The 27185-nt window shown below is 39.7% G+C and overlaps 1 protein-coding gene across 5 annotated transcripts in view; it reads right to left on the bottom strand.

Moving 5' to 3' along the window:
* LOC143747331 (uncharacterized) overlaps positions 1 to 27185 on the bottom strand; it is a 111408-nt gene that overhangs the window by 27671 nt on the left and 56552 nt on the right. For 2 of the 5 annotated variants that reach the window (XM_077240063.1, XM_077240065.1), the window contains exons 1-2: positions 26262 to 26369; positions 24492 to 24698 (exon numbers count right to left, since the gene is read on the bottom strand). In XM_077240063.1, the coding sequence (XP_077096178.1) occupies positions 24492 to 24698; positions 26262 to 26324 (270 nt within the window). In that variant the 5' untranslated portion in view covers positions 26325 to 26369. Of the gene's footprint in view, positions 1 to 24491; positions 24699 to 26192; positions 26370 to 27185 lie in introns of those variants that run through there. The other 3 variants (XM_077240066.1, XM_077240067.1, XM_077240064.1) reach the window with 2 other exon arrangements.

A 27185-nucleotide genomic window follows, 5' to 3' on the forward strand; every position in this document is an offset into this window, starting at 1 on the left:
AAACAGTTCTTTCTGATTATCGAATCTGATTGGCTGAGAGCCTTTTCCAGCCGTGCGATATTTCCCCAGTATGGGCACTGCCAATATACCAACATCAGAAACAACAGCATACAGTATATTCAAATATCTAGTCTGCTTAAGTTACAATAGAATATAACTAGCTATTCTTGTTACATATTGTGCACAATAGCACATAATTCACATAAATGTTTAGGTAAGTGTATTCGGAAGAGTTTAAGAAAGTATTCCATCCCTGGTTTGTGTTACCCTTCATAACACAGTGTCCTCCTCACACTGACTCTGCCCGTTTGGTTTATGACCCTCAGCAGACAGTGTCTCTCAGGGAGCCGCACAAGGAGAAATGCTATCCAGAGTGACATCCAAAACCCGCTGGTGTATTTGTTCCTTCCTGTTTGCTCACACCTGTGTGTTCTCAGTTATGATGTTATCAGAGCCCTGCACCTGCTGCTCAGGTGGAGCTCACCAGCAACATAAACAAAGAGTTATTAATATCTATCACAGCATTTTTGTAAAACTTGATACCCAGCTGTCACGTCAGCTGAAAGCGGCTGCTCTTCATCCTTTTGAAGGGCAAAGCTGGGCTGTAAAACACGATAGGATCAGAGCAGGTAAGGGAGGATTGGAAAATAACAAACAGCTTTTTTTGAGCCATTGTCTTGCTCATACATTTGCAGTGTAGAGGGTTAAAATGGTCTCGGAGGACCTATAATGAGGAAAAAGCGCACAGACACACCCCTACTGAAGAATCATGTTCACACAGTAAGATCATTCAGTCACAATAGTGGGGTGTTTGAGGTCAAGTGTGTGTTATATCTGAGAGGATAGACAGAAACAGAATAGCATTCTTTCTTTAGGAAGAAGCTGGGAGTTTCTTTTTGTACACTTTTATGTCACAAACTATGCGTCATCTGCATGTCACACGGGTCTCGAGTCCCACAGAGGAACTCTGGAAGGATAAACGGAGGAGTGACGACAGTGAAGGACGAGAGATGATCAGGCCTGGATTTTGTGTTGTGTTTTTTTTATTATGTTTATATGTGGCAGTCGTCCGTGAGGGGCTGCTGCTTTACTTTTGTTTTGTTGTTTATGTTTATTTTATTAATAATATTAAAGTTACATTGAACGTTCCTGCCTCCTCCTTCCCTGAGCCTTTAACCTTGTTACAGTTACCAATGAGATAAAAGTGCCAGTGAAGAGCTTGAGATGAATAAATAAATAAATAAAACTATAATTTAAAAAACACTCAAGCTACTTGTTTAGAGCCTTCTGGAGAAATGTGATTTTTTTTAACACTTTTTTATTGATAATATTGACACTGTTAGAGCTAATATTTCTCTCCCATCGACTTTTTTTATCCAATTTCACTGAGTGCTCTGCTGTTTTTAATCAGTTTGAGCCGGTGTCTCTTATCTCATTAAGGGAGATCATTGTTGAAATGAAATCATCCTCATGTGGCATGGATACTGTTCCTCCACGTCTTCTAAAAGATTCATTTGAAACTATTGGTCTACAGTACTTGAAATTATTAATAGAAGCCTGTCCTCGGGAGTTGTACCTAGGTCTTTTAAGCTGTATGCTCCGCTAAGAGCACTTAGGTCTGCTGACCATTTGCTTTTAGTTGTGCCACGGGTAAAGTTGAAGAGCAGGGATGGCCGAGCATTTGCAGTGGCGGCCCGAAGCTCTGGAATAGTTCGCCCCTCTACATTAGACAGGCTCAAACACTTGCTGTTTTTAAATCTAGCCTAAAAATGTATTTTTATAGTCTGGCATTTGACGCTGTGTGAGAGTTGCTTTTTTATTGTCTTATTGTTTTCTTCTGTGCTGTTGATTGATTGTATCATTGATATGTGATGTGTGTGTACAGCACTTTGATAAACACTTGCTATTTTTAAAAAAGTGCTTTATAAATAAACTTTGACTTAAATTACGCAAAAACTGTAAAATGTTTAGGATTAAGGATACATAAAATACTAGCTATAAAATTAGCCTTAGCAAGACAAAGTCATTTTATATCACATGCATGTTTTAAATTTTGGTAACACTTTATTTCGATGGTCCATTTTAGACATTCTAGTAATTATGGGTGACTTTGCAGCTACATGTCAACTACGAGTCATTAGAGTATTAGTAGACTGTCTGCATAATATCTGTGAACACTTTATTGTGATACTCCCCAACAGACATTCTACTGACTATAAGTAACTTTGCAACAACATGTCAACTTATTCTACTGATGTGTCTTTTTGTGGCAGTTGACGGAAGGACAGTGCACAACCTGTTTTGGACCGTGAAAGAGGAACAACTCATGGCTTTCTCTCTCAACGGTCCACTACAGTCTACTAATACTTTAATGAGTTGACATGTAGTTGCAAAGTTACTTATAGTTAGTAGAATGTCCAAAGTGGACCATCGGAATAGTGTAACCAAATCTTTATATTTCCACAAAAAATAATCTGTAAAAAGTAATGGTAAAAAAAGGGCAGCTGTGGTTGCCAGAACTTTACTGTAAAAATAACTTAAACTTACAGTAATACCTAAATAATGCAATAAACATTAATTTAACAACATAAGACGTAATTTCTATAACTGATCACAAAAAAACCTAGAAAAAACAATTATTTAAACATCAAATGTGAAGTGTCACACAGGGAATTCTGGAATAAATTGTCAATGTACGGTTTTTACTGTTAATTATACAATAATGCTTTTTTCACTTCCAAAAATTTAACAGTATTTTAGTTTAAAACATCAAATCTCGCTTAGATTTATTCGTTTTTCAACGTATATAGTTTTACCGTAGCATGTTCGTTTTTTACAGTAAACAATGCAACATTTGTAATATATGTAATTATTAAAAATTACAAAAATGATGAATGTGAAGAATATGTCCACTAGTAGAACATTTCTAGTAGACAAATTAAACTAGTGACAGTGTAAAAAGTGTTTTCAAAAAGTTCAGCTGGCCAAAACTTACAACAATTTGCATTGAAGAAAAATGACTAACTGTGTTGCGTGAAAATAATTAAAGAAAAACAGCAATAAACATTCATATTGCTTCCATCTCCTCCTGTATCCTACTCCAGTGTCTGACTCGCCTTTCCCCTCCAGCTTGTGTGATCATGTCAATGGGAGACAAAAGCAGTCATCCTGAATGGCACATTAATTTCCCTCTGCTCATCCAACTGCGTCCCTGCCTCCTCGCCGCCTGAGGAGTAACAGCCCCGGCACCAGCCAGTAAACATGATCACACTAAACACGCTCAGAACTAATGGGCTGTTTACAAACACGGGAGAGAGGTTGAGATCCCCACACTAATGAAGACTATGTTTAGAATAACGACCCCGCACCTCCCAATCACTGCCAGTGTTTGTGGAAATATTTAGTCTTAGGTTCTGCTCGGATTTGATCATTACCTGTAACATTATCATTTAGATTGTCTTGATGATGTCTCGATATACATGCTGAGCACTCAGCATGCTTATTGACCTGAAGTATTGACCTGAAGAATAATGAATACCAAAGAAATAGGATTTTTATTCAGTGTGTCATTGTTCCAAATATTCAGATGACGCTTATAATGGGATGATGTTAAGTGCAGAAATTTCCAAATGCCATTGGTCAGTCAAACAGATCGTCCTTAACTAAAGGCATTTGCAGAATCAATGTTTAAAGGTGCACTTCAAATAGATGACTGAAGTCGTAATCTCAAGTGAGTCTAAGGCCCTGTCCACACGAACGGGTATTTTCAAAACCGCAGATTTTTCTATGCAGTTTAGGCGTTCGTCCACACCAAGCGGCAACATCTGAAAAATGAAGCCTACCCGGAAGTGCGAAAAACTGCAAAACAATTAACATCTGCTAGGGGCAGGTCCCAAAAGGGAGCTAATGTCCATAGACCCCCATGTTAAAATGTCCGTTTTCACAGCATAAATTCATGTTTTTACAGGTTGGTCCCATGGACTTTTATTGTATTTTTCGATAGGTTCCGAGTGCCTGACAACTGTGAGGGGGGTGAATTTTTTTCTAACTCGTTAGTTTAGATCGTATTTAGATATAAAATGTTTGACAAATAAGGGCATGGTTAACTTTGATTGACAGCGTGATTGACAGCTAATAACGGGCTGCGCCGAGTGGAATTCCTGAAATTTGACGTCTCGGCCATGATCTGACACAACACATCATACCACCTCTGTATCCTTTCTGAAAAGATTTTCCGAGATGGCGCCGCTCATACCTCCCATAAACGGCCTCAAAAACGGCCTTCAGAAAGTCTATGGGTGACATCACAGACGCTTTGTACATATTTTTTACAGTCTATGGTCCACACGCAAACGCAGTATACGGTCACTAAAACCGGACTTTTTTAGATCTTTAGAAACTCCGGTTGCAGTGTTGTCGTGTAGACGGTGAAACCGGAGATTTTGGCTTGTTACGACGGAGTGTGCGCTGTTATCTTCTTTGTTTGACGTCAGATTGCGCGTCTCTATCTCCTTTGTTTACATGAGGCGAGTCTGTGCAATCGTGGACGTAGCCAAAAATATTGCTGCTAATAACTGTGCTAACCGGGCTTATAACATGTATACAGATACAAGCACGGTTCTCCCATTATATTGTGGACCAGAGGCCTCAGCAATACTACGCAAGTCACTGCTTATGACATGTTGTTAGCCTTTACCAGAACCAGTAATAACTTTTTTTCAGGCTTCTGATTGGCCAACATGGCTTTATGGTTAGGGTTATATCACCACCTGTTGGTTGGCATGCTCTTGACAGCGATTCATAGTGTGTTTTTGCGTTTTCAAGTGGACAACATTTTTTTTAAACTTGTGCTTGTGTGGTCGAGATTTTTTTTTTTTTTCAATCGAAGGAGGAAAAACTCAGTTTATAATAATATCCGTGTATGTGTGGACTAGGCCTGAAGCATTTATTTCTATACATATATTTAATCTGCAGAGTTTAACTCCAACTGTAATCAAACACACCTGAACAAGCTAATCAATGTCTTCAGGAATACTACAGTAAAAAGCTACAGGCTTGTGAGTTTTTATCAGGGTTAAACTATGCAGGACAGTGCCCATCCCTGGTCTAAAATGTTTCTATTGTTCTCCATGAAGTGACATCTCTGACTATAAGACTTTATTCAGCCTGCACTGGTGTTATGAAAGCATGTCAGCCATTTAGTTGAGTTCTGTTCAAAAAGATTTAAAATCTCATGCTGAACCGCAAACATCTAACTTTACTTTTTAATATTTTTTTATAGCTGATTGGATGATTTCTTGTCATCCTTCAGCATTTGAGGCGATTCTACCCCATATACTCCACTCTAAACACCATTCGTCCAGTCTGCGAGTATTTAATGAAATGTAAACAGACTGAGTCTCCAACTAGGGAACAACTGCTATAGGAAAGCTGTCAGACTAATTCAAACCATTGATCATCACTGGGCAGGTGTTCTCCTTGTGTCCCACAGTCATCCATTGTTTATGAACTCTTAGCGATGCAAAACCTGGGAGGAAAACAACCGAAAACATTGTGGAAGACGATTTTCAGCCCAATCTTAGCCAGAATCTCCCCTTTCCGCACTGAAGATAGATGATACCACATTAGATGCTTGAGTACAACAAATGAGCTTGTAGTAATGAGAGCCGAATCTGGAAGCTTTGGGGAAGAAACGAGTTTGATCTGTTATTTTCTTTCTTCAATTTCGTGTTCTCTGCAGAGCAGAAACGTCTGCAGCTGTAATGAGTTATCATACGCCGGCAATTTCTACTTCGCGTTAGGACTTGTTATGTGCATTTGTGTGAGGGTCAATGTGACAGTGTGAGTCATGAATTCTGATGAAGGAAGTTGAACATAAACTCGCCGTGCTAATCTACAGTTCCTCTGGGGTGATGTTTACATTTATGGAGGTTATAGATACAGCTCTACACAAGCAGGATTTAGCTAATCCTCTCATATGTGCACTTACAATCCATTATCATTCACATTTAAATGAACACGCGGCCAAAAAACCCAAACCCTGCGGATGGGAGGATATATATATTCACAGTCTTTCTATGAAGAGCTTAGATTCCTATAATTCGCCTCAAATGAGCCAAAGCTGAAATCCTCAGAGCAGGCGTAATGTAGAAGAATAGTCGGTTTACAGGTAGCGATTTATCTCTATAGGTTTCTCGTTTGAATCTATAAGCTGAGCTGGCGTGGCCGTGGACTGACAGCGTGTGTGGACTCAGTGAAGCCTCATTCGCTCCTGTAGGCCCTGCCGCCCAGATTAGGCATCCGAGGACATGGCGCTGGTGGCTGATAAGGCTTCTTCTGCTGTCGTGGTTGTCTGCGGATGGCCGTCTGGCTGGCGCCTGCCGCTGCTATCTCTGACCAGGCTCTGGGTCTGTCTCAGGCCTGTCTGAAGCCAACTGGTGACAGCTGGCTTTCAACCGGCTCTGGACCTTCTCTCCTCCCCAAGATCATCCTTATCATCACTCATTTCCCTTTCCACCCAGCACAGAAATGATAGGATACAGCGGGGAAAAGTGGATGGTATGAGTAAAGGTCAGTCCTGTTTTTTCAGCCATAAGGATTGGTCACTCCTGTTGTTTTATGTAAAGCTGTAAATTGTTATTTTATAATCTACTAACAGAATGAAAAAAATAAATGTGTAATTTTAGTAAGATGTCAACACTCTCATTTTCATATATACAAGGTTGGTGTTCGAAATATTTAATGAGTTTTTGCTTGGTTTTCTCTTGCTAAACTTTAACTTTATTTAAAATATAATGAACAAAATAATAATAACAAGAAATAATAATAAACATTTAATGAATAATAATTAGCATAATAATACTACTACTAATAATAATAATGATACTAATAATACTAAACTATTGTTAGATTTTACTTAATATTTAAGTTTAATAAAGAGATAATTATAGAAATAATAAATATATCGTAAATAATTATAAATAATATTAGAAAAATATTGAAAATATATTTTTTCATTAATTTTATTCAATATTTAAATATTATTACTTTGCTAAATTGTTATAAATAATTTATAACAAAATATTAAATTATTTATATTCATTAATTCTAATAACTTAATTATTTCAATTTAAAATATAATTAAATGAAAAATAAATGGAAAATACCAACCATATGAACCTACAAAATTACTTGTTTTTGATTAAAAATAAAATATTTATATTACAAAATTATTAATTGTTTTTTTACTTTTTTTAAATTGCATTTAAAATTTAAATGTGTAATTTAAATGTTTTATTGAACACATTATTTGAAAATATTATTTAAATGAATTATTTATTTCAATCTTTATATTAACTTAATTTAAAATTCAATTCAATTCAATTATTTAACCGCATAACAGTGCGAAGCCAGAACTTCATAACCCAGGGTTAAAAGGAATGATAACACCTTATACAAAATTACAATTGAAAAACAATCAGATTCAAACTGACATCTCCAGCTCAATGTGGAGCTCATGTGAGAACCAGTGCACTAGATTTCCAGCATGGCTCCGTGAATATTTTTATTCCGCCAGGACTCCTTTCACCCCCACATTTCTCCACAGAGACGTATCCCAATGTGTCCTCCACCATGTGACATCAGAATTGATTTCACCAAGAACACACAAAGAGACTAACATGACTGATTCTCACCGAGTGCCAGCAAAAAGAGGCCAGTGAGCAGGATTTGAGTAAACGATAAAGAATAAAGGAGTAAACCCAGTTTTTTCCCCTGGTCCAGGGCAGTTAAGAAGAGGTCACTCAGTGTTACTGGTAATCCGAGCAACATCTGTTTGCCATCATCTGTGCGGTCCCGTTTTAGTGCAGCGTCAGAGAGGACTGAGAGCTTCAGGAGCCACAGCACACGTCTGTTCCCAGGCTCTTAGTACGAGCAATCACTTCTCCATCACATCTGGGCCAAATTGAAGTATTCTTTCACCACAGCCACCGTTAACCCCTTTTTTTGGTCTCATACTTTCATTCCAGCACAAAACGGACACACAACAGGCATCATCTCCATCTCATACAACAGTCACGTCTAAAACACACCCGCAGACAGAGGGCTCCGTTATAGTTCTTTCTTATAGACGCTATAATTTCCGAACGAGACACATTCATGCAAAGCAGACATACTGGCTACCCCATCATTGCAAAATCTGAAGGAGAGTGCCATTCAAATTACAGTGTTGTCAGAAGACAGGCTGTTTTGGTGGAAGAATGAGGCTGTGAACAGATGCACATGTGGATGAGAGAGGCTGGGAGAGACAGATTAAGATGGGTTTACGTGCACGATTCTTCCAATCCCCTACATTTCAGATTGACAATGGACAGCCCGTGAGATAAACCTGCAGATTTTCATATGAAAAGATGTTTTCTCTGTGGGCTTATGGAATGTTATTTACTTATGTTTTTCTTTTTTCTTTAGGCTAAGCGGCCAGAGTTCAGCTGGCTACTTCAGCCTCGTTGTTAAGATAAATGCAAAGCTACAGATGAATGCATAAACAATAAACCTAACATTCGTGGAATGTATTTGCACTTGAATTGTTTTTTTTCATTGTTTAAAATAAACAATGCGCTGAGTCTGCACAAATACAGCAATATCAAAAATTGTCCATGTTGAACATCTGGGATTTTTAAAACAAGGAAATGTAATTAAATAAAATACATCAAAAATTTAAAAAAATGCCATTTTTATAAAATAAAATAATAAAATAAAAATAACTTTGAAACACAATATGATTCAAATGATATAAAATGCCAGTATCTGGGATTCTTAAAACAATGAAATGTAATTCAATAAAATACATTAAAAATATATATATATATGTATTTTTTAATACATAATTAATAAATAAATAAAAAGATTTGCCTTAAAGGAAAAGATATTAAGAAATATTATGGGATATTTAAAAATTCAAACCTTCACTCAAAATGATATTAATTGAATTTATAATGAAAAAAGCATTACATTTTAAATATGAATAACGAAAGCATGTTCTCAGACACTTCTTCTAAACTGTGATAGAATGTTCCGAAATGCTAAAAATATATGGCTATATGCAAACTGAATCATTTTTGATGAATACTTCAGATTTAGCTGTTCTCGCACCCCGCAATTATTCATTTCGAAAATAAATTGTATGAAAATGTGCACGTCCCCCTTGACGATCTCAGCATCAATCTCCCGTTTTCCATGGCAATCTGCGTAATAACCTGACAGGCTCAAATAAATGTCAAATCACATTCAAACCGCCTCCATTTCCTTAATCCCACTGACACCATTCGATTCGTTCTGCTTTTTAACGGAGCAGGCAAAGTAATTATATTAGCAGGCTGAGATATGCTTTATGGGTCCCTGCGCATTAACATACACTCTAATTATAGGAAACACAGCCTCTGGTGGAGTCGGTCCCCGCTGATCGAAGAAGGGGCCATTAAAATCAGAGGGCCGGAACACCTCTGGCTATCGATCGCAGCTCACAGCCATGCAAATGCACTCTGCACAACACCAGTACAGGCACAGAGAGGAAACATCCCACAGGGTGAATCAATAGGCTGCCTTTGGATAATGGAGGCCCTGTACCAACAGCTGTGTCCTGCCTGCCTGCTGGAGACACACTCCCTCTCGCTTTCCCTCTCTCTTTCTCCTTTTTCAGCCACCCCACACCTGCCAGAGAGAACAGGCGCAGCGCGCTGGTCAATGGGCAGCTCCCCCTTACAGCTCAATTCACACAATTATCATTGCACACACTGGTGCCGTCCCTGTGGTACAGTAGCCCTGCCAAGATGGAAGCAAGCCTTCTGAATCTCACTCCAACTGGGCACACATTCACGCACACACACACACAGATACTTTTGCATCTGTTTGTTCTGGACATATATTAAGTAGTTATCTCCCACACACGTACAGATGTGGATTAACATCCTGTGTGTTTTCAATACAGAAACTCATGCAGACAATGAGTGTGCACATAATAAAATTTCTTTAGAAATTTTTAAAATCACAATCACCGTTAATAAAGACTTCTGCTGATCTTCAAACTGTAAACTGTAACCTTTTAGTGTGTGTTCCATTACATTTTTGCAAAAGTATGCATATTTTTGCAATGTGTAACGCGATGCGGTGAAGGCAGATAGGAGGCTGGATCCAAACGCAGTTTACACGCTTTATTTAAATAAACTCAAACAGAAACTCAGAACGCGGAACAAGAATCTTAACACTGGGAAACCAACACTCACGTTAACCCTGAAACATATAACAACTCACAAAGACAGGGCAGAAACACAGGGCTTAAATAATCAGGGACAAACGAGCTAACAGGATAAATAGGGGGCGTGGGAAAATCAGAAACACCTGGGAAAACTAATGAACAAGACAGGGAACCAAAGAACATGACAGGACACAAACCCACATCGTGACATAACCCCCCCCTTAAGGGCGGCTCCTGAAGCCCAATAAAACAAACAAAAGTCCAGGAGGGCGGTCTTGGGGGAGGGATGGGGGGCCAGGCCCATGCAGGGGAACGGGACCTGGACCTAGGCAAGGCGGGCCTGGGCCGCAGAGCGTGGGCGGACCAGACTGGGCCGAAGGCCAGGGCGGAGCAGGACGAGGCGAAGGCCAGGGCGGAGCAGGACGAGGCGAAGGCCAGGGCGGAGCAGGACGTGATGGCGACCATGGAGGTGAAGCCCCTGCAGACGACCATGGCGGCGCAGCCCTCATGGTCTCCTCACCGGACCCTTGGCCCCCCCCACTTGGGGAAATCCACGGGTTCAGGAAAGCCCTCCCGGAGCTTGAAGGGCGCAGGCAGGGCGAGGCGCAGAGGCGGGGCCGGCAGGGCGAGGCGCAGAGGCGGGGCCGGCAGGGCGAGGCGCAGAGGCGGGGCCGGCAGGGCGAGGCACAGAGGTGGGGCCGGCAGGGCGAGGCATCTGGGAACGCCCTCCGGAGCCTGGCGAGCAAAACGAGTCCTCCTCCTCCTGCGACGGCGCTTCACTGGGCTTGAAACTTTCACTTGGCTGGATTCACTTGACTTGGAACTTGACTCACTTGACTTGGACCTTGACTCACTTGACTCACTTGACTTGGAACTCGACTCACTTGACTTGGAACTCGACTCACTTGACTTGGAACTCGACTCACTTGACTTGGAACTCGACTCACTTGACTCGGCGGCACTTGACTCACTTGACTCGGCGGCACTTGACTCACTTGACTCGGCGGCACTTGACTCACTTGACTCGGCGGCACTTGACTCACTTGACTCGGCGGCACTTGACTCACTTGACTCGGCGGCACTTGACTCACTTGACTCGGCGGCACTTGATTCACTTGAATCGGCGGCACTTGACTCACTTGACTCGGCGGCACTTGACTCACTTGACTCGGCGGCACTTGACTCACTTGACTCGGCGGCACTTGACTCACTTGGCTCGGCGGCACCTGGCTCGGCGGCACTTGACTCACTTGACTCGGCAGCACTTGACTCACTTGGCTCGGCCGGCGGAACCTCCGCGGTCTCCGGATTGACAAATCCAACAGGACCAGTGCGGAATACGGGCTCGAGTGGGCATACGTGAGTCGCTGGTTTGGTAAGACTGCAGTGAGGAGCTGGCTCGGCCGGATAGGACGGGAACGTGGCTATGGAACAGTCCACGAAGCAAGCCTCAGCAATGTACCGGTCCAGAGTCCAATCGGTAATGTTGCTCGGCATCCATCGAGCAATCCGGTAATCCAGCCCGTTCCGAAACAGGCCTATGAGCTGGATTTCATCGAGCGTTCCGAGATGGCAAATGGAGAGGAAGTCCTTAGCATAGCTTTGGACGGACTGGTTCACTTGAAACATTACCGAGAGATATTCTCTCAGGGCCCGGTTGCTGACGACTATGGGAGAGACTGCTGGAGCAACTGCTGGTTCCATTTTGCGGTGAGTTGTTCTGTAACGCGATGCGGTGAAGGCAGATAGGAGGCTGGATCCAAACGCAGTTTACACGCTTTATTTAAATAAACTCAAACAGAAACTCAGAACGCGGAACAAGAATCTTAACACTGGGAAACCAACACTCAAGTTAATCCTGAAACATGAATGAAAGAAAGAAAGAAAGAAAGAAAGAAAGAAAGAAAGAAAGAAAGAAAGAAAGAAAGAAAGAAAGAAAGAAAGAAAGAAAGAAAGAAAGAAAGAAAGAAAGAAAGAAAGAAAGAAAGAAAGAAAGAAAGAAAGAAAGAAAGAAAGAAAGAAAGAAAGAAAGAAAGAAACTTTTGTATGAATATAAATCAAAACACTTTCAAACGCTAAAAGCGTTCTGACCTTTAACAATTAGTTAATGTAACTGCTAAGCCACCCACTTAAAAATATTATCTTTAAACCTGGATCTGAACATTTATTTCAGTTTTATATCTGTGACAGCTGAAATCATGTATTTTTAATCAAAAGACTCATTAGAATATATTAAACCTTGACAACTTCATTAAACTGTGGCCACATTTTCATGATAAGAAACACACACACACACACACACACACACACACACACACACACACACACACACACACACACACACACACACACACACACACACACACACACACACACAGAAAAAAACTTTAAAGATCATTCAAAAAGTAAACGTTCTCTTATAGCCCAATCACTGGACACTCTGGTGACTCACATTCCTTCAATTAGTTCTTGTGCCATAACAACAAATCTAACAAAATATGCTTTTAACTACTAACTAATTAGGCACTCATAAGCAATAATTTGCATTCGTGAAGCCACACTACAGATGTACACTAATCTATAATGAGGATTGAGAGTAGGCCCCAGTTACAACACCATCAATATTTTAATATGAAAATCAGTATTCAAATGAGACCTTAATATCTAGGGTATTTGCATACTTAAAGCTGTGGCATATTTAAGTCGCCTAAGGCAGATGTGGTGAGCCGCTGAAGAAGATTAGAATGAAACACAGACACTTTCTACTTCGGTATCCTCTTACAATGACATGAATACTGTGGGAACTTTAACCTACACGATCCCAGAAGTATGTCAATAACCTTCAATGAGCTCTGACTGAATTAAGCTGTGTGTGACCATTCACTATTCATGAACGTGCCACCGGAACTGTGCCGTATCAGAGGTATTCTTTCAATGTATCTCATGCAATTAGCCTAAGCACTGTAGATCATTCTTTTAGTCATCTTACAAATGTTCGAATCCATTTCAAATGGTGCTATTAATGCTTTTTGGTGACGCTGAACTACACCACATGGCAAAACACTGTGCATTTGTGTCGGTTCCTTTTCTAATTAGCCTACAGGTCGCTCTCATGTGTGGCAGAAGGGAACAGGACACCTGGAGAGTCAATATATTGTCCTGCAACATGACCATGTCATTGCTGAACCCTACCACATTTGAATATGAGGAAACCCTACACTTTCTCAACAGATTAACCATGCATACATGCTCTGTACTTTTGCTATGTATATTACATTAGGTCATACACAGATGGTCTATAATTCAATCGTTCATGTAACAGCAGCTCATGCTTAGAAACCCTATGAATGGAGGTGTGCGTTTGTTGTACAGGGTTGGTCTGTTTAACTGATCGATTATGTTACAACACATGGTAACACTGTATGAAAAATGAATAAGTCATTAACAATATTCATGTAATGCTTAACACATCAGGTCAAGGATGTGATCATGTAGTCAGAATTGGGGATGTTAAATGTTAAATGACTTCATAACTTTTTGAATATACATTAACTGATGATCTTATCTTCTACAGTACATGACCATTATTTATTCTTATTATAAAGAATTATAAATATTAGCAACATTTCATAAAAATACTGTATATGAAATGAACTTCCTGAACACTCCAATGCAACTTATGTTACATGTATTTCATGTCATTGTACTGAAAACAAGAGAAAATCTTCACACCTGCAACAATAAGAAGTAAAACTAATGGCATTTCCCCTTGGTCATCTTATATATATATATATATATATATATATATATATATATATATATAATATGAGAGGAAAGTTCCTGCAAGTCAGTATACAGTATAATATAGTTTGTACAGAATAAAAAACATTACATTTATGGAGAGTCTACGTAAAGATATAAAAACTAATTTGTTTGTGTGTGTGTGTGTGTGTGTGTGTGTGTCTGTGTGTGTGTGTGAGAGAGTGTGAGAGAGAGAGAGAGAGAGAGAGAGAGAGAGAGAGAGAGAGAGAGAGAGAGAGAGAGAGAGAGAGTGTGTGTGAGTGAGTGAGTGTGAGTGAGTGAGTGAGTGAGACAGAGAATGTGTGAGTGAGTGAGTGAGTGTAAGTGAGTGAGTGAGAGAGAGAGAGTGTGAGTGAGTGAGTGAGTGTAAGTGAGTGAGTGAGTGAGCGAGTGAGCGAGTGAGTGAGTATGAGTGAGAGAGAGTGTGTGTGTGAGTGAGTGAGTGAGTGAGACAGAGAATGTGTGAGTGAGTGAGTGAGTGTAAGTGAGTGAGTGAGAGAGAGAGAGTGTGAGTGAGTGAGTGAGTGTAAGTGAGTGAGTGAGTGAGCGAGTGAGCGAGTGAGTGAGTATGAGTGAGAGAGAGTGTGTGTGTGAGTGAGTGAGTGAGTGAGACAGAGAATGTGTGAGTGAGTGAGTGAGTGTGTGAGTGAGAGAGAGAGAGAGTGTGAGTGAGTGAGTGAGTGAGTGAGTGTAAGTGAGTGTGAGTGAGTGAGCGAGTGAGTGAGTGAGTGAGTGAGTATGAGTGAGAGGGTGTGTGTGAGTGGGTGTGTGAGTGAGTGAGTGAGTGAGTGAGTGAGTGAGTGAGTGTGAGTGAGTGAGAGAGAGAGAGAGAGTGTGTGTGAGTGAGTGAGTGAGTGAGTGAGTGAGTGAGTGAGTGAGTGAGTGTGAGTGAGAGAGAGAGTGTGTGAGTGAGTGAGTGAGTGAGAGAGAGAGTGTGAGTGAGTGAGTGAGAGAGAGAGAGAGAGAGAGAGAGAGAGAGAGAGTGTGAGTGAGTGAGTGAGTGAGCGAGTGATGGAGAGAGAGAGAGAGAGTGAGTGAGAGAGAGTGAGTGAGCGAGCGAGCGTGAGAGAGAGAGAGAGAGAGAGAGAGAGAGTGAGTGAGTGAGTGAGTGAGTGAGAGAGAGAGAGAGAGAGAGAGAGAGAGAGAGAGAGAGTGAGTGAGCGAGCGAGCGAGCGTGAGAGAGAGAGAGAGAGAGAGAGAGAGAGAGAGAGTGAGTGAGTGAGTGAGTGAGTGAGTGAGCGAGCGAGAAGGCATGCACGTTCTAGATGTCTGCTTTGCACAGATAATGACATCCTGACAGCTCCTTGTCAGTTAACCTGGTCATCACCATTAATTATTAATGCAGCCTTCTTGATTAATACAGCTGCCCAAGTAAAGCATCCAGTCTGCTATTGATTCAGAACAGACAGATAGAGACAGACAGACAGACACTGAAATAGCATGAGTGAAAACAACAAAAAGAGAGAAATATGTTCCATATCCAACTCAAGCCACCTGCTCAGTAGCAGCACTGGCAGCAGTGGAACTGTAATTGTCTTCACCACACAAAACAAAAATCTCCTGGTGTGTTTTCAAAATGCTATTCCCCCACTAACTCCAACTGTACCAAAAGCACAATCATTCCAGATTGTAAACTCAGAAGTGGCCAGTCTGTCTACTGTGCTACTGAGCTTTTCCAGGTCATAAAGGAAGATCTCAGCCATCCATAGATGCTAAACACCTGTCTGTATTCCAATTTCCAACACACCAAAAAGGTATTACTGCATATGCTCAAAATTTTATCCAGCTCCTTTGCCAGCCATTTCATATTTATCTTTATTAAATAGTATTATAAAGCATGCAATGAATCAACAGCAGCTGTGGACAGTGGCGTACTATTTCCACAACCATCGCAGACAAGGATAAATACATTTCTTTCACTTTTAATAGCGTCATTAAAGAAAGTTTGAACACACTTTTAAAGAAAAAGACTACTTTTATGGAACTTTTTGGGTAGTTGCTGTTTCTCCAAGTATGTTTGTTTTATGGAAAAGAGCAGCCATTGTTGACATCATAAGCAATACGAGTAGATGAAAGATCGTATTCTCCCTTGAATCCATCAGACTACCAAACTATTGGAAGTGAATTTAGAAATAACTCTCTACCTGTCCCTAACATTAGCACAGGCTATGTTATTCATGAGCAAGCTAGCTGCACTGTGCACTGCTAACCCACTCTAATCTACGAGCTTAGCCTGAACATGATGGATTCCATTGAAAAGACAGGTGCAGCGATACATCTTCCCATCTCGGTCTCTTTCTCTCCCTCTCATGTCCCCTCCATCTTCCCTAGGCATTGTTTCGTAGGGAACTGTAAGCATACTCTGCTACCAAGGCTAATAGTATCCCGGGGCTATTCAGGGTCCCTAAATGGAGGCTGCGCTCTACTGCTCCGGAGTGCTGTTTGTGAATCGAGGCTAATGCTGCCGGTGCTCACAATGTGGTCTCTGAACTACAAAGGACAGGTGTGTACGCACAGTAAATTGTCCTCCCCTCTTGTCTGGGTTTCCGAGTGGCAGGCCTCGTCCATTAGGCGCAATTTAGGAGGATGATCGCAGTGCTTGAAAAGGCCAGATCAAACAGTCTAGAGAATCCCAGGTGTCCGTCGCAGATTCAGACCCCTGCAATAACCACAAACCCACTTAGAGCTAATGTATTCTGTGTGGGAAATGAAGATGGCCTTTTGTTCTGCCCTTATGCGGGGTGTATTATTTAAGTTTCTTCTCAGATAGAGTTGAGAGCATGTTTGCATTCTGAATGGTCCTACATGCAGTTCACATTTATACTTGTTTAGGGTAAAAAGTGAGTGTAGACTACACAGGTATAGGGCTAAAGGCTTTATAATTAAGCCTATACTATACATAATGTTTAAGTCCACGGCTTTACCAATTTCCACAGCTCATGCGTTGCCCCATTAGTGATGCAATACAGACAATAACAAATGTTCATGTTAATTTGAGTTTTTCTCCTAATCAACAGAGAACACAACTAGGCCAAAGTGTTGTGACCTCTGACCTTAATGGGTGTTACAGCATTCTCAGACCAGACAGTCTGATAGACAGACAGGTAAATAAAAGGTAAACAAGAAGGTTGTGACATTACGACTAGGCCAAAGCGTTATGAACTCTGACCTCAGTGGAGGTTACAGCATTCTCAGATCAGCTATGGTAAATGTTGCAGACCAATGTAAAAAAGATAACTTTCCAAAGTGATCCAACTTTGTCTTTGAAACTTTTTCATGACCTTTCCTTGGACAACTAATGGTACTTAAATGTGGCTGTGGGGATGTTGCTTTGAGTTGATATTTCATATCCTCTCTCTTCATATCTGGGACAAGGCCCAGAGAGGACAGGCCAGGAGCAAAGGACACCATGTCCCATGTTTCTCCAGGTGATTTATGACCAGGCTCAGTGCCCTCATCCTGACCTCTTATTTGTGTCACCTGTGCAGGGACAGGCTCAGCTGAAAATGACAAAGCTCTTGTCCTGGGGTCATGACCTGCCTCAAAGACCCACATTCTGGAACTCATCACCGTTCTGGACAGCATCACTGAACTATAATCTCATAAAAATACCAACCAGTCCTTCTTTAATTGGGTATACTGGACAATAAACATTTATAGTTTAGACAGTGTTTTGATGGTGTATTTTTTTCACCTCTGTATGACGCATTTAAAATGACAGTTCAGTATAAGTATGTTTTTATTGTAGTCTCGTTGGTTTCAGATAAGTCTTTCGCCCGTGTAATGCTCATTACTTGCATTACGGTAAATAACACCAAATGCTAATAGCTTGCGTATGACTTATATCTAAATGGTGACATCTTGTCACTTAGAACAGGGGTTTTCAAACTGGGCCCCGGGGATTGCAAAGCGGTGCAAGGAGTCAAAAAAGTTGTAAAAAATATTTATTGAGAAAAGCACTACACAAATGTATTCAAACATTTCATTGTCTTTATATTATTATTAGATTATTTTCCACACAGCATAAATGAGTCTTAAAATATACAGCTGCCTTTATCATATATGACAGGTATTGTTCACTAAGGGATAATCATATTTGGGGTCTTTGGCATTAAAGCCAGCTTGTCTGTATGGTTTGCAACATGTAGTATCTTTTTACTTAACATGAAATCAATTAAGGGTTCTTTTGGCACAGTACAAAATTATTATGTACACTTTGCAGGAGGGTCTGCTACCGTGTCAACGTGTGTTTTCAAAGATGGATGTGTCCCAAAGCACTTTTTGATTTGCATTAAACTCACATTTTTTGCCCCATTAGCAAGCCCTGATGACTTCCTGGATTAAACATTCCTGTAACATTAGCATGGTGTAACTGAATAATCAAATTAACTGTGCACTTGTTTTTGTATGATGAAATGCAACATAAATAGTCAAAATCTTGACATGCGTGATTTTGAAATGAATTGCACACAGTGTTGTCCATCTCAAAAAGCGAATGTAGCTTCACACAGTGCAATGCCATGGACTTATCCAAGACACACCAAAACATATGACAATAAAATAAGGATCTTAACTTCGACAGGTAAGTCATACCACTGACTCACCCGTTTTAAAAGGCATTCATTTCCCTAGCAACCATGCGGCAGATAGTGTTAGCGAGGCAGTTTGGAGCAGATGGCTCAGTAAATACCTTGCCATGTGTTCCTGGGGAGGAACTAGAATGTATCTCGAAAACAGACAGACAAAGAGAAGAGGGCAAACCTGCACATTTTCAACACTGCTTACTCCTCTTTTTCTTTTATCTCTGATAGGAACATTTACTCTGAGCTTGATCAGTGCTCTCTAAACACAGCAGGCCAATCTCACTAAGCAGCAGATACTGGAACACCTTTTTATTTTGTATACCATCATATATATTTTACAAATGAGCAGTCTTTTAATAATTTGAATGTGAATGGTATTGTGACTTACCTAACCTAGTTTATTTACGTTGTCCCGTGTTACAATAAGTCTAAGTGTAACCTATAGCTCTCAGGAACAATTAGCCAGTCACAATACACCCGAATTTAAAGAGCTTGAGTATTTAAAGTGGCAGACGCATAACTTCAGCATGCACTAATAAACAAAGTTATCGTCCGTTCGTGTAAATAGTTATCGTTATAGTTACGGTATCTTTATAGTTACCGTTCTTGTAGTGAACGGCCCATATTACTTTTCTCAAAATGCGGCTAAAGTATTCAACATTTTTTTTGGGCCACGGTATTGTGCATAGTTTAATATGTTTTAAATCGAGCACCATGGTATTATATGTAACACATTCGTCAGTGTTCTTAGGTTATTTGCCGGCACAGCCAAAACAAGCAAGAACTCACAGTGTCAATGTGACTGTCCTTTACACAAAGTGTATTGCAACCCGGCTGTTCAGTAAACAAGACTCTCTCCTCCCTCTGAGCTGCTTGTGCAGATGTGAGCGTGGACCGGACCAGCTGGCCTGGTGAGTCAGAGCGCTTTCTACAGCACACAGCTCCTGGATCTGCTCTCAAACCAGCAGTGACCACAGACTGCAATTCAACAAACACCTGCACAATCTGACCATGGCAACATGTGCACTTATGCATTTTCACAACTGCTCGAAAAGTGCTTGCATGGAACATATAATTAATTCTGAGCAGAACATTTTCCTTGTGCCAGGCTGAGCTCCATGTTGTGTTTTAGTAGAAAAGAAAGAAAGTGGACTACAGGTTTCAAGAGATAAGTTTATCTCCCCAAAAAATAAAGTTCTGTCATTATTTACTCAACCTAATGTTGTTTCAGACCGCTATGCTGTATCCGCCAAAGCTTGCATACGACGTAGCAGTGAGTAAATAATGAAATGCATATCTTTGCCTGATTTTGCCTTCTCTGGTATTATTCAAATGCTTTAAAGTGCTCTATTATGCTTTTTCTAATATTACCTTTACAGCAGTAAATAATATAGCTTTTTGTGATTGTAAAACGTGCATTAACTTGCACGGATTAATAGTCACCACAAGATTAGTAATGTGCACTAATAAAGTAGTTACATTTTGATTTCATGATGACTTTACAATAGCATAACAGGCAGTTTTAACGGTCAACATGCGATGACTCTTGGATCCATTTTGTCTTTAAGAATCATTAATTGAAAAGCAAACTTTTGAGAGTTCAGTCTGCAAAGGGACTTTTGGGAGCTCAGTCAGCCTTGTCCATATGATGCGGCGTCATTCACCTTACTTAATTCGCAGCATTTGTCGCCGCCCGCACCCTGTCAGTTAATGTTCGTCAGCAGAGCTGAGATTCCTGCCCATTTGTGTTCCCTGTTCAGAATCCAGATGCTTCTCTCCTCTCCTCGCCTTTTCTCAGCCAAGCGGCGGCATGATTAAGCTTGATTTGTCACCAAATTATATACACAAAGTTTACATGCATTGTGTGCCACTCCAGCTGTTGCAGATTTGTACGATGGAATAAATCCTTAAGCACTCAATTTTGTGAGCACACACCACTGACTCAAGCAACGACTGAACAAACCTAACATGTGAAAAGGATAGTTCACCCAAAATGAAAAATTTGTCATCATGTACTCATCCTCAAGTTGTTTCAAACCTGTATAAGTGTCTTTCTTCTGTTGAGCACAAAATAAGATGATTTAAAGAATGTTGGTAACCAAACAGTTGACGGCACCCATTTGACCCAAGTTTTGAAACAACTTGAGGGTGATGACAACGTTTTCATTTTTGGGTAAACTATCCCTTTAAACTTAATCAGAAGTATTGTCAGGATTTATTAACTTAATTCAAAACAAATAAAATAAAAAAAAACTGTGGAAAACATAATTTGTTTTCAGGATTCTTTGATAAATAGGGTTCAAAAAGTTCAAAAGAACAAAATTTATTTAAATGGGTCATGACATATAAGATATTTGCAACATTAAAACATCCTGCAAGTTTCATAGTTTAAAACAAAGCATTTATTTAATCAAGCTCCAAAAATGGCTCGTTTTTATATTTTAGGATCTCTGACATCACACGGGCAAATACATTTGCATATGACTGCCTCCAGAACAAGACATCGACAAATAGTTAACATCTTCGCACTATAGGCCCCAGTTACTGGAATTCAGCCGCTTAAACGCTGACATTAGTCTACACTGAATGTGAGTGTCAAGTAAAAAGCAAATAAAACCCATTATAATCACTGACGCAGTCTATACTGGATACAGTATACAGATACACATTCAGTATTTGATATTCTCCACGCACTTGAGTCTGTCGACAACAGGACAACTGGAAAAGTGAAAGAATGTTTGCATTGACGTTTGCTCTTTTGCATCTCTGTACAGACTTCAGAAGGATCGCAGCATCGGAGATGGTAAATGGTTTATTTTAATCCCATCCCGTATCGTGTCTGAGAATCATACGTTTGTTCGAAACATTTTGTTTTGTAAATGAGGCACAGTGTAATGGACAGTTTGCATAGAAACTTTTGTTGAAAGGTGAAGCAGCCAACTATAGCTCCATCACAAACCGTGAGTAAATGATTTTATAATGCTTTGTCTGTAAATGATGATTTCATCTGGATGTTTTCAAAACACTTTGCTCAATAGCGAGTAGGCGTTGATACTGTTTCCTATATGGTGATGTTAGCCAATCATAACCGTGAAGTGAGGGTCAGAATTGTGCAAAAAAAACTTTATTAACATTATGAGTGAACTTCACGGAACATTAAAATAACATAAAAATTAGCCGAAAACAGAAACTTTTGTAACAATGAAAGTGTTTTTGTAAAAATGTATTACTTTCACTTTCGATCAATTTAATGCATCTTTGCTGAATAGATTATATTTATTTAGGAAATAATCTACCGCTGGCCTGTATATCTATAGTAATCAACATTAGGAAACAAATGCGGTCAATTGAGCTTAACTTTTATTGAACACGGAACATGATGGTGGATCTGAACAAGGGAGCTGTGAACATTATGCAGGATCTAATGGACATGTGTTTTCACTGAAACACATTCAAGCCACAGTGGTTCATTTTTCCAATGTCTAGGTATCATTCGAATCAGATAAATGGAACAGGCAATAATTGCTTTGTGGGCATCATTACGCAAGAAACTGTGAAGAAGAGGTCGTAATTAGAGCAGACCCCAGAGCTCAATAGACCTTGATCAATACCATTAAAAATGTGCACTTTTCTTAGACTGCATTACAGCAAAATCTAAATAGATTTTTTTTTCCCACTAATGATTCTGAACTGCACCTCCATTACCACATATGAGAAAAGGCTTGATTAACATAATCAAATCAGTTTCTGTTGCACATACTGATAATATTGAAAAAACAAAGTGAAGATTCTCTGTGCAATTAAAAGCTTGTTATAATGACCTTCATAATCCTAGGATCAACAATACGTTTCTCATTTATTTCTCAAATACAGTCTCATTTAGCACACATTCATGCCCCTGAGCCATTGTGTACAAACAAAATGATTTATAATAACAAACTACAATGGGAAAAGGATGTGCAGCCTACAACTAACTGTAGTCCAAAGTCAATGCTAATGTTCATCAGCACAAAGCTATCTGACTCCCTCGGGTAAAATTACCACAGCCATCTTGGTTTATTTCCACTTCCAGTGACTTTAAAGGTCATCTTTAAGGAGAAAGAGATCTAAAACTTGTGTCACCTTTCTTGTTGAGAATGTGTGTTTGTAATTGTTTCTTAAGGACATGGGCCCTGCCAAAAGACACGATGGCAGAAGGTTTGCACTGAAAAATCGTAATGATCAGCTAGTGTAATTACAGAAATCTAAATTTGCATCTTGGGTTTTAATTCATCAAATCCATCTTTCCTACAAGCTCTTTAGTTCGCTCCATCTGCTTCCTAAACAAATGGTGGAAAAGACTGGGAGTCTGTTAGCTCATTTTTCTGCCGCAATTACGTGGATGCTAATGGCTACTGTATTGATTGTTATTGCAGCGCAGAAGGTCAAGGTTGCATGAAAATGTAATCAAAAGAACTTTTAATGACACGAAGGAGCTAAATCGTCCCACCAGAAACCCATTTAAAGACAATAAACAATTAGCAGAAAGTCCATCTATACGTGTCACATCCTCTGGCTCCATTCTTGGTATCTGTAGCAGCTTGAATGGCAGATTTAGCCGAGCCTCCACCGTGGATCTCTCCTCAGAACAAGTTCACAATTTTCTTCACAACTCGACAGTATGCTTGGGCGTTCGCTAATTTCGCTATTGTGCGATTTGGCTCGCGTATCTGTGAAGTTTGATATTTTGGATGCTACTTGTGTAAAAGTGTGAAAAAGTCACAGCTTTCCGGGAGCTTCGTTCAGCTGCGTAAGATTAGCGACCTGTGATACTGCCGCTAATGATGAATTAGTTTGGAGTGCAACCGCAGATACTGTATCTGTCATTACTTAATCAACTTCAGTTCTAGCAGGCATGGCAATCAAACAACTCGGAGTTGTGTGCTACGGGGGCAGAGAGACATAACGCATGGCTGGATCCGCACTACTCTAATTTCCCTCCAGATAATGAGTTACATTCACTAATGTGATGTCAAAGGCATAGCCAGAGTTAATAGAATGATTGATAGGGCTCAGTAATAGCTCACTGCTGCAAAACAGACTCTCCAAAAAAACACTGAGCAATAATTAATCCACATTACTGACTGTATTGTGCGGATGAATCCGCTATGCGTGCTTGAAACCTTTATCTCGTACTCTCCGAGAGCAGACGTTGGGCAAAAACATTTGAAATTGTTTACTAACCTCCTGTCTAGGTAAATTTTAGGCAGCTGCAGCAGAGAAGTAATAATGAAAATATTAGTGTAAATGGCATCATAATATTTGAATTTCTTTACGACACCGATGGGGCAAAACATTTGTTGTCATTTCTTTCAAAGACAATTTACCCAACACTTTTTTAACTCCCCATGAAAGCCTGCACATCGCAGGTAAAAAGAATGCATTTGAATCGTAAAGTGCAGGAAAATGAGACTTTAACCCCCTTCTCCTTCTGCAGTCGTCTCAAACAGCCTATTTCTTTCGGCGGCCCTGCAGAACTCTGCCATTTCTCCATGAAGCCCCGAGAGCTCATACGCAATTTCATCAACGCCTGGCGAACGGCGCGCGGCAAAACTCCCTCATAGGTTAATCCCGATATCACACTTCACCACCAGTTCACTAAGCTGCTTAAAAGGACACATTATAACTATGACAATGACCTGCTAATGGTTTTACATTCCTCTGAAGCATCATGAGCTATCTTTGTCATTTTTATCTCATAATGAGATCTGTCAATTGCGCAAGGGAGAAGGAGATCCAGCGGCCAAGGACGCTGATATTTCACCCGCCCAGGCAGAATAAATAATAGCCTGAAAAACGCAGGGGACAAAACAAACCTTGATCCCCTCCACTGCTCTGTTTTCGTAGCAGGCGACTGCTTGGTCTCCTCCCCAGGGGTGCTTGTGTTCTGTGTCGTTATGAGCTGCTCTGCTGCTGTGGGCAGGCTGGTCCTCAGGGCCACGGCGCTGGACTCCACGCTGGCCTGTGATGGATGACTGGCTGCTCCCATGGGCGTCTTTGAATATTTCCTCAAGCAAAGTCGCCTGAAGAAAATGGGACATCATTTGTCACGTTATTACTGTAATAAGGCCAAATTTAAATTTTCTTTCTTGTTCTCCTCTCTTGTCCTCAAAGAGCAATTTATGATACAGGGCCATCAAACTTGAAACAGATGGTTGTGACGGTTTCTTCTTTAGAGGAGGTGGTCTACTGTGAAATGTCAATCGGAGACGTTAAAAAGAATATCTGATGATGATCATATTCAGCACGCAAAAAACTTTAAAGCATGGGTCCAGATGCACATTAATGAACCATTCGCAGTTTTTTAGTTTGTTTGTTAAAATATATGTCTGAGGAATTCAGGAAGAATGGATGACTAATCAGAATACGTGGGCAGTGGATGCATCAACACTGAACTAATAAATGCAAAATGAACAAAAAAACAAAACAGGGTTGAACAATAACCATCAAAACTTAGATTTAGAGCTTTAGTTATACTTTCTGTTCTTTTAATTAAGCAAAGGCCTACTTTAGCTGATACAAATACATTTCTGGAATATTTAAAGGCATAGTTCACCCCCAAAATAAAATAATTTACTCACCCTTGTGTGTTTCGTGATTTCCTTTCTTCAGTGGAACACAAAATTCAGGGTTATTGTTAACTAAAACTAAAAGTATTAGAATATTTTTGTTAATTTAAATAAAGTTGAAATCAGAAACTTAAACTAAACAAGGTTAAGCTGAAAAAAACTACTAACTGGAAATAAATAAACTATAGGAGTAACTGAACTAAATTTAAATTAATCAAATTTAATTTACATACATAAATACATAAAGTATCATAAAAGTGGTCAATCTGCCTCCTGCACTATAATTCTATGTCTGATTTGTAAACAAATTGTTCATTTGAGGTCTTTTTAAAGAATCGGTTGATACAGTGCACAAAATTGCTCTGAATTATTTGTTCACAAATCAAGTTCAAGTGCCTGACTCAATGATTTGGTAGTAGACATTAATAGCTTACTGGAGGTGAAGATAAGCAAATAACTATTTAAATTGCAGTCTATATATTTTTTTTTTTTCACAAAAAGCTATCAAAGGACTTCAGAAGACTTGGAATATAGATGTATGAGTCGTATGAACAACATGATACTTTTAGTTTTGGAGTTTGACCAGCTTAGTCCTCTTTAAATCGCACTATATGGGAATTGTTTCCCCCAAGATATTCATTTTGTGTTACATGACATCAGCCAGTCAGTCATTCAGGTTTGCCAAAACATGATGGTGAGAAAATGATGACTGAATAATAACTTTAGGAGCAATATCCCTTTAACTATTCATAAAAAATAAAACATCATAAGATATGTTAATGATGCAGCCTACGGAAAAAATTTAAATTCCCTATTATCATGTTTTTATATTCAAAAACTACTCTTAAACTAGTAATTTTAATATTATCAGAAGATAAATGTATAGTACCCCTCGTTTTCTGATCCTCCGTATAGAAAAAGATAAAAAAGTTTTAGGTCATCGCTCACCCCAAGGCCTCTTTGCATTATGCATTTCCTCTCTGGAAATTCTGATACATCATGAAACAAGATTCACACCTTTGAAAATCCTAAAGCAAAACGCCCAAAGCCTTTCACAGTCCGCATTTGGAAACAGCCCATGCCAATATTAATATCATTCAATCTCTGGACCAACTGTTTCCAGCCCGACAATATCAATGTCTGACACGCTAATCCAATGACTGCAGGCTCTATTACTTTCAATTAGCTTTGACAGCTCGGGGCTTAATCTATACTGGGCACGTGCGTGCGCTCTGCTAAGAGGGCAAGGTGCTTGGGATTCTTTTTGTTGTTGGCGTTTTCATTTTTTATTCTGAGGTGAAACAGACGTGGCTTTTGTGACCTGGCTTGTGCATCATGAGCGGGAGTAGCGCTTGATAGCAGCCGTGAACTGAAGATGAGTGTTTGTTTATCACTGCAGCCATTTTAAGCACATGCACGCACATACATGTGCAAGGTCACCCTCAGACAGACATGGCCTAAGTGCACTAAACATCTAAAGAGTTTATGTTATTATAATACAGACGGCATTCGTGGGGTCGAAAGATCAGTGTCAGTGAAAATCAGGAATTTCTTTTATTTTAAATAAAAGATTTGTATATTTGATTAAATAAATGCAGCCTTGGTGAGAACAAGAGACTTCTTTCAAAAACATTTTTTTTTAAATCTTAAGACCTCAAAATTTTGAATGATATATATATATATATATATATATATATCATTGATATATAAAGATATAAATAAGTAATATATTTTAATATATTCCAAATTTTCAGCAGCAATTAATCCAGTCTTAAGTCACATGATCCCTCAGAAATTATTAGAAATCATTCTAATATGCTGAGATTGTTGCTCAAGAAACATTCCTTATTTGTATAAATGTTGAAAACAGTCTTTTTGTGGAAAATGTGAAACATTATTTCAATATTCCAATTTTTTATCAATTTAATGTGTTCTTGCTTC

This window comes from Siphateles boraxobius, unplaced genomic scaffold, assembly GCF_051911475.1.
Source record: "Siphateles boraxobius isolate OS27281-9 unplaced genomic scaffold, OSU_SipBor_1 22, whole genome shotgun sequence".
NCBI classification, from domain to species: Eukaryota; Metazoa; Chordata; class Actinopteri; order Cypriniformes; family Leuciscidae; genus Siphateles; species Siphateles boraxobius.